This window comes from Pseudorca crassidens, chromosome 4, assembly GCF_039906515.1.
Source record: "Pseudorca crassidens isolate mPseCra1 chromosome 4, mPseCra1.hap1, whole genome shotgun sequence".
In the NCBI taxonomy this organism is placed as follows: domain Eukaryota; kingdom Metazoa; phylum Chordata; class Mammalia; order Artiodactyla; family Delphinidae; genus Pseudorca; species Pseudorca crassidens.
Genome location: NC_090299.1, coordinates 112,819,763 through 112,834,016, shown reverse-complemented (window position 1 = coordinate 112,834,016; position 14,254 = coordinate 112,819,763). Strand labels below are relative to the sequence as shown.

Sequence of the window (14,254 nt, the reverse complement as noted above, 5' to 3'; positions counted from 1 at the left end):
GCTTAGCATTGAACGAGACATTCTAATCATGAGAATGTCCTGGGTATTTGTAGTCCACAACCCGTGTTATGGGCCAAATTGTGCCCAAATTCATAGCTAAAGCTCCACCCCGCCCCCCCACCCCACCCCTGGTACCTCAGAATGTGATTGTACTTTGAGAAAGGGTGTGTAAAGAGGTAACTGAGTTAAAATGACGTCATTATGGTGGATTCTAATCCAATCTGACTGTTGTTCTCACAAGAATAAGAAATTTTGACACATGGAGAGACACCAGGGACGCCTGCACAGAGGAAAGACCATGCAAAGAACAGCAAGAAGCATGCCGTCTGCAAGCCAAGGAGAGAGGCCTCAGAAGAAACCAAACTTGTTGATAACTTGATCTTGGACTTACAGTCTCCAGAAGTGTCAGAACATAAATTTCTGTTGTTTCAGCCACCCAGTCTGTGGTATTTTCTTATGGCAGCCCTAGCAAACAAAAACATCCCATAACCTAACTCAAATCTCTGTTCAGTATTTACTATCATTAAATTCAGTTCAGAAGGTAAAGTAAAAATTACTTGTGATGACATAATTAATTTTTGTGTCTTAAACCATGGGACTAAATATAGGAATAATCTGTAAATATACAAAGTATTTTAAATATTTGAAATACCTACACTTAAAAATATTTAAAATAGTTAAAACATTTAAGAAACACTGGCATATTAGAGGATAGAGTATTTAATATGTAAGCATTATTTTTCCAGTTTAAAATGTTTACAAAACAGAAACAGACTCACAGGCATAGAAAACAAATTCAGTTAAGTCCCCTACACACGAACAAGTTCCGTTCCGAGAGTGCGTTTTTAAGTCCAACAAAGTTAGTCTAGGTACCCAACCAACACAACTGGCTATATAGTATTGTACTGTAATAGGTTTACAATACTTTTCATACAAATAATACATAAAAAACAAACAAACACAAAAAATAAAGAAAACATTTTAAATCTCACAGTACAGTACCTTGAAAAGTACAGTAGTACAGTACAACAGCTGGCATCCAGGGGCTGGCATCGAGTGAACAGGCAAGAAGGGTTACTGACTGGACGAGGGGGTGGAGGTGGGAGATGGTAGAGCTGAAGGATCGTCAGCAACAGGAGACGGAGGGCAAGCTGCAATTTCACTCACGCCTGATGTTGATGGCACAGGTTCTGGTTCCTTGCTGGATTCTATTCTTTCTACTCTCTTGAAAAAATGACCCAGTGATGTCTGGATAGTAGCTCTTTTTTTCTCATCATAGATGACATGGTAGCACTGGATTGCATTCTGAACCTTGCAGAAGGTTGCATTGCTTCAACCTTTGTGTACCATTCTACTTTCGGGTCCTGTGCCTCAAAAACTAACAGTACCTCCTCAAATGAAGAAAATCCCCTAGCCATTTGTTGTGTCGTGAATCTCTTCAGTTCTTCAGTTACTTCTTCTTCCTCTTGTCTCTCTTCCTCCTTGCTATGCACAGCAAGTTCCATTGTTATCGCTTGGCGTTTCTTAGCAGTACCAGCTACATCACCGCTGCTTTTACGCTTGATTCTGGACATCCTGGGCTTGAAATAAAGATACTGTACTACTGTACTCTATACAGTTCTGTACAGTAAAGTACACAAAAGCACAACCACTTGTAGAGGATGCACACATACGACAATGTACGCCAGGCACGTGAACTAACTTACGTGATTGGAGATGTGAACGTACTTTCACATCTTTGAAAGTTTGCAACTGAAGGTTTGTATGTAGGGGACTTACTGTTTATGGTTACAAAGGGGAAAGGAATGGGGAGGGGAGGGATAAATTAGGAGTATGGGATTAACAGATGCAAACTACTGTACATGAAATAGATCAGCAATAGGATTTACTGTATAGCACAGGGAATTATATTCAATATATTGTAATAACCTATAATGGAAAATAATATGAAAAGTATCTATAACTGAATCACTTTGCTGTACACCTGAAACTAATGCAACATTGCAAATCAACTATACTTCAATAAAAAAAAGAAAAAATATCTAAATTAGATCAGCTGAGAGGCAGCTCCTAGAAAAAAGGGATTAAGAGAAATTTAAATCTTGATAGAAGTTACTTTTATTTAAAAATAAAATAAAATGTGATATTTGAATAGTTAATTCAGACTATTTTAAATTGAAATTTTATAAATTTATGAACTATATTTAAACTTTAAGAGAACATGAATCATTACAATTTTAATTTATTAAATTTATGACAGCTATTTAAATGTGTATGAAAGCTTATTTGTTACTTGGAAATTTGACTTCATTAGAAAATTGAATGTAATGAAGTTCATAAATAAAATTTAAAATGTTTAAAGGAATTTAGTTAACTGAACTATGGAAGAAATAAAAATGATTGCTAAAATTTCATCAAATCTATAGATAGAACAAACTAATTTGTGTACATACTTAAAATATAAGTAGAGTTTTGAACTGATAAATATAATAAATCAAATTATTTTATTTCAAAAACAATCTCAGACTTACAGAAAAGCTGCAAGTACAGCACAAATAATTTTTCCCCATAAAATTTTATAAATAATTTGCTGACATGATGCCCTTTGACTCCCAAATGCTTTAGTGTAATTTCCTACGATCAAGGACATTTTCTAATATAACCACAACATAATCATCAAAATCAGGACATAAACATTTTTATATTACTACCATCTAATCTTCAGAAATCATTCAATTTTCACCAGTTGTCCCCAAATTCCCTTTATACGGTACGAATGAAACTCAGAGTCTTGTGTTGCATTTGATTATCATGTCTCTCTAGTCTCACTCAATCTGGGACAATTTCTCAGTCTTCTACTTTGATGATCTTGACACTTTTGAAGACGTCAAGCCAGTTATTTTGTTTAATGTCCTTGGATTTGGGTTTGTCTGTGTTTTCTCTTGATTAGATTCAGGTTATGCAACTTTGGCAGGATTATTACAAAAGGGATGCTGAGTTCCTCTGTTGCATCTTCTTCGGTGGGGAACAAATTCAGTTCACCTCATTACTAATCATATTCTCTTTGATCACTTATGAAAGTGGTGTCTTTCAGGCTTTTCCATTTTTCCCTCTGTAATTAGTAAGTATTTTATGTGAGATACTATGTAAATATCCCATTCCTCATCAATTACTCATTTACATAGATCAGTATAGACTCATGGTTTCCTATTTTATGCCTGTTGTTATCACTATTTATTTTGATGCTCAAACTGTCCCAGATTTGGCCAGTGGGAACACTTTCAAGGTGGATTCTGTGTCCTTTTGATAAGTCCCCTTCATTTTTCCAGAACTGCTTTGCTTTCTGGCACAGAGATTCCAGACTCTTTTATTTTCCCTGCCTCAGCCCTGGAATCAGTCATTTTTCTAAGGATCCCTTCTTCCCTTTGGCAGAAAATGGTGTTGAGAAACTAAGATCTGGGTGCTAGGTGTGCTGTGCTCACTGATATTGGGTGCTGCTGCTCCAAGGCCCTCTCAGTGGATGGAGCATTGGAATATGCAGACATACACACATTAACATATATTCTGTACCTGTTGTATATATTGAAAATGATGAGATCACACCAATATATCCAATTCTAATTTAACACCACTCTACTCACCTAGACTGAGATCTGACACCTCGTGCCAGACCATCACCTCCACCATGAATACAGCCTTGTCACCCCATTGCAACAGGGGAATTCCTGCTCCAGGATCTCCCACCCCCGTACCCACACTGAGCAGACTTCTACCTTGCTTGGCTCCACCTAATTGCTTTAGAACTGGATTGTTTAGAAAGGGAAGAAAGACAATGGGAAGGAGAAGAGGAAGAGCCAAATATGAATCTTAAATCACAAATGGCCTCTGAACATCTTTTCTGCACAAAAGTCACCTGCAGGGGTATATTAGGAAAACATGTTCTTCACTCTTCTGAGGTCCTCATTTCTCTAAAATCTTCTGGTTTCCTTTAGATTTCATTTTCTCAGCTTTATTGTCATGGGGTTCATGTTGTCCAGGCACATAAACATATCAAACACTTCAATCATTTTATACATAATCTCATGGGATATTTCAGATTATATTTACTCATGTAGTGCTACTAAAAGCCTTGTATTTATATTTCCTTATGCCTGTCTTCCAGTGATTTCGAGAGCTAGCACTGCCATGTGGTATAAGGCTTGGCCTGCTATATTTGGCAATAGTAGGACCCAGAACATTTTTGGAACCTTTGGAAACGTGGAAAATCTGAGGTACAAAAGAAGTCACTAATTACTATATCTTTGAAATAGCCATAAGATTTTCTCCCATGAACTACTGCAATCAGCTTCAGTGTTTAGGGGGAAAAAATTTAGAAAAACCTCAAATCAGATTAAGAAGTTATTTGTACCACAAAACAGATAATCAAGATCATGATTTTCTTTCTAATTTCTTTATCAACTTTTATTATTCTGATTTGCCTTATAGCTACAGGACTCATTTATTATTCTAATTTGCTTCTGGTTATAGGAGTCATTTAAATTTAGCAAACCATTAGGAAACTATCTAACATGTTGGTAGTTAAGTCTTTCTTCTGGAAACGTGGTCAAAAATGACAGCTTGTATGTAGAGCTCTGTCTGGATAGGGGTTCTAGTAGAGTTGTCACCTGGTTGAGCCTAAAATACAAAAATCATATCGTTAATCAGTCCAGTCCATGTAAATAATTAGCATTAAATGAAATTTCTTCGTGCTTCAATGTTGCAGCAAACAGAACTAAGAAGGCTGTGGCCATGGAGATATGTTTGTGTTTCCCCCCAGATTCTTTTTCTCAGGAGCGGTAATAATTCCAATCAGGAGATTTGAGGCCCTGGGTTGTGACATTACTGAAAATATCTAGGATCAAAGCAGTGTTCCCCAGGTTCATGCTTGTCTAGACTCTGCTGAACCCCATAGGTCACTAACTCTGCAAAGTTCCCAGGGGAGGGTTTTGTAAACACATGTGATTGCAGGGTAATAAGTCAAAAAGAATGCTATCTTGATTTCAAGTTTGTCAAATAAAAATGTCTCAAGTTTGGAACTGGTTCAGACTAGTGTAACTAACTACCTGTCCCTGGTGGGTTTCATAAAAAATTTCTTATCAGTTTAAAAACTATTTGATCTACTTTTTTTCCCCTTTGTATTGTAATCTGTGAAAAAAGGTTTGGTCCTTTTGCCTTTATTCACGATAGTCTGTCATGCTTACAGGCTCCTAGGGAATGCCTATGGGGGCAAGTGTTCACTAATGTGGTACTGGTAAGAGAAAACAGATGCTAAACAAGTCAGACAATATCTACAATTGCAAAATATTAGTCATTGGGCCTTTTCTATATTTGAAGTACAAAAGAATGATGTTACTCGCTCTACTTCTCTTGTAGGAAGAGATGATAAGAAATTTAGATCTGGGACTAGAGAGAAGCTTTGATATTGCCTTTTCCCCATAGTATTCATTTTCTTACACTAGTGAGAAAGAATATATTTGACCCATCTTTGGTTAAATAGAGTTTGTAAAATTGTAAAGATTTTGAAATGGGTAAAACGAAAGGAGTGGGTGTCTCGAGTGGCTTACTCATCCACGTTTTTGTGCCATTTTACAAATCTTTAAGTTGGAGAAAACTGATAATAATGCAGTATATTCTTGTCTACAAAGATACAAATTAATTACGCCCAGTGGCATGCAATTGATTATTGCCCTGTGTTGGGACCTGCTTTGTACCAATTTGTAAATTAATTTTACATATTTTCCTTTTTGCTATTTTTGCGTTTTGTTTGTGTTTTCGGAACTTTTACAATGAATAAATTATTCCCCGTTGGTGACAACAATGATTCGAAATTTGATTTTACGTCTTAACCTTAGTGATCTCTGTAAATAGATTAATAGATCACCGAGATTTATTCTTTCTTGAGGGAGAGATAACAGAGAATCTGATTTGTTAGCAGTTTTTCTTTATTTGTTTACTTGTCTACTTTGAAGAAATTAAGAATCCCATGTGCATCAGGAAAGAGGACAACTCTTTGATATATGGACTGGTAACTTCTTTGCATTTACTTTTGAACTGTGGCTAATGTTTAGATTTGAAGCTATACGTTCCCTACATGTCTGTGTGTATATATGCTTAGAATTCAGAAAGGCCTTTACATCTTTATGTGTGAGTATATAATATTTTCCTATCTCTGGAGGAATTCATAAATTAGATTTAAAATTCTCCTAAATTAAAGAAACTCTGTTCTGATTGGCCTATAGAGTTCTTATACAAGTAAGTTCTTATGTAAGTCAAATATTTATAAACTTCCAGGAAAATATGGAAATTAAAGTTTGGATACTTTAAATGTGCTATCCTTAAAAAGTTATTCTCACAGAAATGTTTAAACAACTTAAGGTCATTTAATTGAGATAAATATTTGGTAAATCAGACTACTGTAATAATTTTGGTTTAATGCAAACAGCTTGTCCTCTGATTTATCAATGTTAGGTATAACATAAGCATATACATTTTATTCTACTGTACTTGGGTTTACTTTTTTTTAACTTATTGAGATATACTGGTAAAATAAGCTAACATTACTCTGACACAATCTTTAAGATAATGAGAAATGCAAGTCTGTATTCAACAAAATCAAATCATTTTTCTGACAACTTTATGTCAACAGTAATTTTGTTTTTTACTATGTCAGCTTGAATATAATTCCCCAGATCTTTAAGTAATATAAAAACTTAGACAGCTGTTAGGTTGAATTACATAATGAATATTCATATGATACCCAGATAGTTTCTAATTGTGATAGAATACTGAAAATTTGATGCCTAATTATTAGGAATAATTTTAAGTTTATATACTTTGCTTATATCCAATGGAAAGTTCCTATCTTGGGTCATGGTAATGAACTGTTCATTTTGTCTCTTTAAAAGGGTCTGTGTGTGGCTGTACAAAGATGTAATATAAACTTTGCTTGTCTGTTAAAATGCTTTTAGGAGAGAGACAGTACTTAGTTATCCACCTCTAGTTTTCTCTATGAAATAGAAGTTACTTTGGTTAAAAATCACAATTAATATGAATGGTTGAGACTACATCATAAGCAATAGGGACAGACTAATACCACTGTCTCTTTGCTTTTGTGTTTCAAAGAGAAAGTAGTTATATCCTATAGTGGAGGCTTTATAACAGTAAATAGTAGTAATTATACGTATCTATATACACATATAACACATTTATATATAACATACATTTATATATTTATATATTTATAAATATAATTTATATAATTTTTATATATTTATAATTTATATATGTTTATATATATAAAGTCACAATCATAGGAACTTCCCTCGTGGCGCAGTGGATAAGAATCTGCCTGCCAATGCAGGGGACATGGGTTTGATCCTTGGTCCGGGAAGATCCCACATGCCGCGGAACAGCTAAGCCCGTACACTACAACTACTGAGCCTGTGCTCTACAGCCCGCAAGCCACAACTACTGAGCCCACGTACGTACCACAACTATTGAAGCCTGTGCTCTGCAACAAGAGAAGCCACCACAAGGAGAAGCCTGCGCACGGCAACGAAGAGTAGCCCCTGCTTGACGCAACTAGAGAAAGGCCGCGCGCAGCAACAAAGACCCAACGTAGCCAAAAATAAATAAAATTAAATCTTTAAAAAAAATCACTGCTATACACCGTTATAATTATACACAATATATATTAAACATAACTATATAATGTATATATAGTAGTGCTTTTCAGGCTTTTCTTTTTTTCTCTTTTGTTCTATCTCAGAACCTCTGTAAAATCTTGGGACTTACTGAAGACCACAAAGAAATTTTATGTGGATTATAACTGTCAATATTTACCATACTGGAAGTGGAAATTGAGCAAATTTAAAATACTGATTCATTTGATTATAGCTATGATGAATATAATTGAAATGTTAACAGAAATAACATCTTACTATTAATATAAAAATTATTTTGAGTTCATGGATCTCCTGAGAATTGCTGTGATATGAAAAAGCAAAATGAAGGACAAAATTTGGAAGTAAATTTTCCTTTCCTTGATTTATAGTACTTGAGTCTGAATAGAAGTGATGAAATGTGCTAAAATTTTAGTTAAGTTTGCCCTGTCTTGATTACTGGCTAATTCCTTTGCCTACTATATGAAAGTCTTTTCTTTTCTTTTTTTTTTATACCTTCTGTGTAATCTGTCTAGGTAGCAAATTGTGTCTTACAAGAATAATTTTCTGTCCTTTATGATGAATTTATTACATCCTTGATTGTTTAAGAAAGAAAAAAATAAGAAACAAATAAAAGAAAACAAAGAACAAAAATTCCTCACTTATAAAGAGCTAAGGTTCTTTACAATCATGTTAATGTAATGTTTATTTTTAAATGTTTTATTGTCTTAAATGTTTAATTAGTCAACTCAGTATTATTTTTTGTAGCACCCTGATCCTATCTTAATCAAGTGTCCAAATATCTTCTGATAATTTTTTTCCTGATTTTTGACTTTCCATAATTGGATCCTAAGTATAAGAAAAATTAAATAAAACCTTCCAGATATATTTTACACCAGAAGCTATATTTGCGATTTCCCAGAGGGCCCCTGGAAAAATCATAAAGATTTATTTTTTCACCTTTGAAAAGAGGTGCCAGAAAGAATTAGATTTTTCTGTAGAATTCTGTGGGAAGAGTTGTTAAATCAGAAGAGGTGCTCAGCCTTGTCGAGGTTAGATTTGTATAGGTATAATATTATTAACATAACTATTTCAGATATTTTGTGTGCTTTTTGGGAAGTCCCTGGAGTTATGTCATTGCCCTTCTTGTCTTATAATATGGCTTTACCCTCAGGGAAAACACTGATTGCAACTCTTAGGAATATTTCCATCAGGTTTTGTTGTATTTAGCAGAGTTCTGGTGGTACTGAGCCTGATGATATTAGACAACAGTAGTATAATGTTATCTGTCATAATTTCAGCTCTTGTTTTTAAAGATACAAATGTTTAGGTCTTACTGCAGACTTACTGAACCTCTTACTTGACGTTCCTGTTATAAACAATTATATCTCAGGATTATTTTACGTCATATCTCAATAGTTCTTCCTCTATAAAATTATTTTCATCCATTTTTCTGAATCAAGTACAGCACTCACAAACTTCTTTTAAAATAAATTTAATCATTATCCTTAGATGGTTTGTCTTTTTTTTTTTGCGGGGGGGGGAGGGAATGGCTTTATCATTTTTGTTTTGCATACCACAGAAAGCACTAACCATTTTGTTTTCTGCATTATTCTTATTATGAACCCTCATCAGACTGTTCACATTTGAAAATTATTAGTAATAAATCACTCAGACATTTTAAGTCCCTATCACCTACAGATGGTATTGTTTTACTCTGATGCTTTCTTGAAGTCTCTCTTATAGTTACAGGTGAGAATCTGTGTCTTCAACTAAGAAGAAAAGTGTCAGAATATTGTAGAAAATAACTATACCAGGTACTTCAATTATTGACACTTCAAAGCTGAGCTGACATAGATTAGACAACTTCCAAACTGCACCGCCGATTTCCAGGTCCTGTTTTGGCCAAACGAGAGGACTGCATAGGACAGCTAACCAAAGATCCAGTGGAGCAGGAATCAATTATAATAAGACTGAACGAACTAATAAGAGAAATTATATTGTGGCTATTTGTCTGGAATATTCTTGATATTCTTTTAAGCTTCTATTTTCAGATATATAAGAACTACCCTATCTCTCTCTTGTTAAGCAATATGTAACCTATTGCAATTTAGTAAAGTCTGCTTTTGTAAACTGAAGTGAAACATTTTAAAATGATATCTGATTCCCACTTCTCTTCCAGGATTCAGAAATTTATATTAAGTCTCCTTACTTTCCACGGCCATTTAGTTATTTGCATAGGTTCGTTAATGCTCTGTCATCTATAATTGTACATAATATAATTGTACAAATTATAAAATCAGGGCCTTGACTAGAATGTCATACTTGAAAATAATGCTTATTTAATCAGGTAGAAACAGCCACTCTTTTCAGGGATTAAGTTTGACTTTACTTATGGAAGCAATGTCTACGAAGCCCTGGCCTATTTCTTGACTTAAAAAGTCCAAGAATATTATATATTCTGTGTAACTAACTTGAGCATTCCTTAGGCTTGGTTTCCTAGCCTCAGGTCAACAAATAATAGAGGTTTTTAAAAATCCAATTTGAGAGTTCTTATGAAAATTTCCAAGCACAGTTTAATTTAGTATTTGTTCAAAATTGTATGGATTTAGGGTTTACATGGGCAACTTAAGGTGTCCAATATGGTAAATAAAATTTTTACTTCACCTATGTAAAAAATCAGTCAACTCTAATGAGACCAACTTTATTTTATAAGAATAATCTTTCTTTGAAATTATTATGATAAAAAGAGGGGAGGAGACTGTCAGGGAAAATTGTGAGAGACTGTGAAAGGGCAAAAAACAAATGGTGACTATCTTGACTACTCACTAATTTAGGTTTTCTCATCTTTGATTGATATTACAACTCTGTAAGTGGTAGAAATCTGATAATAATGCAAATACTTCTTGTCTGTATAAATGCAAAGCAGTTGTGTTTGATGGACTGCAACTAAGTTTTGCACTGATTTTGATAGACCAGTTTTGCATCTAGTTGTAAATTCATTTCAAAATTTCTTTTTCCCTTTATATGTCTCTGCTTTGAATTCTTCTTGGAATCCATAGTAACATCTACCAGTTCCTCATTAATTAATGAGTTAAAAATCTTTGATACATGCTCATTTTATATCTATAACCTTAATGATAGATAACAAGAATGCTAGAAATAATCTCACATATACAACAACAACAACAAACAATGCAGTTGGTTGAGAAAATTCTGCACTTAGAAAACTCTGACTCCAAGTTCACAGCACTGTAAGGACTTGCTAAAAGACTTCTGCCTGAAGTCACTACTAGGTCCCAGGAGAGATGGGGACTCCAAGCCAAATATAAAATATGAGTAAAACAAGACACTGGGATAAGATCATTGGTTATAAACTGCTGAAAAAGAATAATTGACCAAACAAAGTAAAAAGACCCTAAACTGAAAATCTGAGAAAAGTTATAGATTTAAATGTATAGAGGAAACCATAAACCAATCTACAAGAAAATATCATTAAGTACTTGCCCATTCTTAGTATGGGAATCTTTTTAAACATAGAAACATGGGAAGAAATCAGAAAGGGGAATCAGTAGTTTGGACTATATAAAATTTAAAATTTGTATGCCAAAAATATTATAAATGTGAAAAGATAGATATCTAAATTGGAATGTGTCACGAAGAAATATGAAAGCCAAAGATTTTCTACCTTTCATACTTTAAATTTAATGAAAAAAAAACCCTACTAAAACTCCATAGAAAAGTGTGTAGAGGGCAATATACTAACATGCATGTGAAAGAAATGTTCATCCCTGATAATAATTGAAAATGAAACTCAAAGTGACCCTCAATTAATCTGAACTATAAAATTAACAAAGCTTCAAAAGTATGCAAAATAAATAGAGCATGGTTTGGGGGCAGTCTTAAACAGTTCAGGTATAATTGTAAATTGATATGGGTTAACTGCCAAGTGATTTGACAATATCTCTCTAAAGCTTTACAATGTATGTATCTTTTGACTAAGCAATTTCCTTTTTAGTCCATCTTAAAGAAAAAAATCAGAAGCTTGGTTATAGAGAGTTGTTATTTAAACCTAGGGAGAAAAACAGAAACCAACCTAAATGTCCATCAGTGGGAAATCCTTATATAAATGATGAGTACTTTATAGGGTAGAATATTGTTTTACAGCTTGCTTTTTCCATTTAATAGTGTAAATAAACATCTATCCATACTAGCACATCAACTTCAATAAGTATAGCTTTAACTCATTTTTAAAGCTGCTTCATACTATTTCACTGTGATGATGTACCATAATTTATTTAATCATTGCCCAGTCATGGACATATGGATTATATCCTGTTTTTAACTATTCCAATAAAAAAATGAAATTCTTTTAGAACGTTCATTTTTTTCTAAGTTGATACACCATCAGGAAACAATATCTATTCACAGAGCACCTATTCAATAGCACATTAAACACGTTCTCTCATTTAATCAGCACAACAGCCTTGTGTAAAATGGTTGTTTTTTACAGATTTAACAGATGAGAAAACCGAGGTAGAGAAGTGCTCCGAAGGGGTTAAGTAATTTGCCTTAATCACGAAGCGGATAAGATCTATTTAACTCCAGCTCATTTTACCTATTGCCCCTCTTAAACAGCTTTTCCCTGCCTGAGTCCTGGTGGTTATTCCCCACACTTGGCCACTTGTCCTGTTGTTCTTCTAGCCCCTTTCAATTGATCCCAGGCATTTTGGAGAGCCCTTAGGTCTTCAGTTCTCAAATGGAATTCATTAAGAGACTTAGACAGGTCTTGTGAATATCCTAAAATATTATTATATTACTCTGTGTGTGGCCCCATGTGTGCATTTTCTTTTCTGAGCAAATCCATAAAATGTATCAAATTGTTAAAATAAGTTGTGTTTCCCAAAAGGTTAAGAACCTATTCTCTGGAGAGCAGTCTCACGTGCTTGTTAAGGCAGTGTTCTGGGTTACCAAGTTGGGGCTGCCATTTGTTTGTTTGTTTTATTGTGTTTTTTACTCTTGCTTCAGCTATTTGAGGCTATGTGTATCACTGAGGCCACCAATATTTATGCTGAAGACATCCCAAGCAGCAATAACCATTTAGAAGTTATCAACATGAGATTTTTCTCTCTTGCCAATGGACTTGATCACTATTCATGCTAGTGTGTTCCATGTTCCAATATATTTCAATATCCCTCAACCTGCTTTAGGATTTTAGTGACTCAGAAACTGTAAGCATCTGCTGGCATGGTGAATCGTTAAGGAGCTGACTATGTGTTCAACTGTTGAGACCCAGAAGAAATCATGCTCTCTTTGAATTAGAAATGATCCATTAACTGTGGTCTTGCACCAACAATGACTCCATGCCTGACTGTGTTTCTGGTGCCTGCTTCTCTATCATTAGTTATCAGTCTTTGAAATCATGAAGGAAACAATTATTTTGTTCTTATTTAAACCTTTCATTTAGCCAAGAAACTAACCTTCCATTCTTTCCTTCCTTGTCCTGATTTGTGATAAATTTTGCAAAAAAGTGAGCATGAATTGGGGCTAAAACTCTCTTCCTCAAATTTCTCCATTCTCATTTCTGTTTTGGCCTGTTTTACCATTGGCATAATGTTTGATTAGGCTTTCCTAGTCAGAGGCTTAAAACAATTTTCCTTTGTCATGTATGTTTTATTGAAATATATACTTTTCTTTTCACAGCAGATATTCAACTTGGACAGTGAAGGGTTATCATTCATACTTTCATTACTAAGCATTGATATATATATATGTATATAATTTTAAATTATATATTTAATTTTTTTCTTTCCTCCAGCTCAACTTTTCTGTGCTACACCTTATTTATGAGTTCATATATTGGACCCTTAACAACAATGTGCTTATCTCTAGGGGTTGTTGCATAATACTGCATAAAAATTAAAATCAGTTTTCCAGGTTGAGAAGAGGTCATCACATTTAAGCTTTAGGAGTTTTAATTCATAAAAGCCAAGCTCTGTTGTGTAATTTTTAATGTATTCCTCAAGGCCATTGATTTTAGCAGTTAGTTGAGTAAATACTTAATTTATATGTGGTGGACTTTCAGTTCAGGTATACCAGGTGATTGCCCAGGGGAGAAAATGTTTAAAAGCTCCTTAGTATGTGGGTGTTTTAGGGCTATAATCAACCAAACATTCAATAATTTGGGCAGCAAAACCAGAAAGTTGGCAAGGCCTCCGCTTTACTTAATAACTGTGACTGTGCCACTGTTAAAAAGCAACTTTTACAAGAGCTCTCTGAGGAAAATCCAGGAGCCAAAAAAGTGGTGCTGGTGATTCAGTAAGTATCCCTTGCCCCATTAATTCAAGTTTGCGTGGAGTTGAGGGAACGCTGTTGGAGACTTTGAAGAAATCATAGCTTCTCTTAAACCTATTCTAGTCAATATGGGTTCTTTTTAAAACTATCCAATAGGAAATATACCTTGGCCCTGTAAAAAGACAGACTGTAAAACTGAGGACCTTCAGTGAGGGTGGAGCTTCAAGAGAATAAATTCGAACCATCTGCGGGAAGGATGT

The 14,254-nt window shown here is 34.3% G+C and overlaps 1 protein-coding gene across 1 annotated transcript in view; it reads right to left on the bottom strand.

Annotated features, from left to right (window-relative positions):
* Positions 1-2,526: 2,526 nt before the first annotated feature.
* CFAP299 (cilia and flagella associated protein 299) overlaps positions 2,527-14,254 on the bottom strand; it is a 635,581-nt gene continuing 623,853 nt past the window's right edge. Inside the window, exon 6 of the mRNA XM_067734728.1 lies at positions 2,527-4,674. Coding sequence (XP_067590829.1) covers positions 4,579-4,674 — 96 coding nt within the window. The 3' untranslated portion in view covers positions 2,527-4,578. The remainder of the gene's footprint in view (positions 4,675-14,254) is intronic.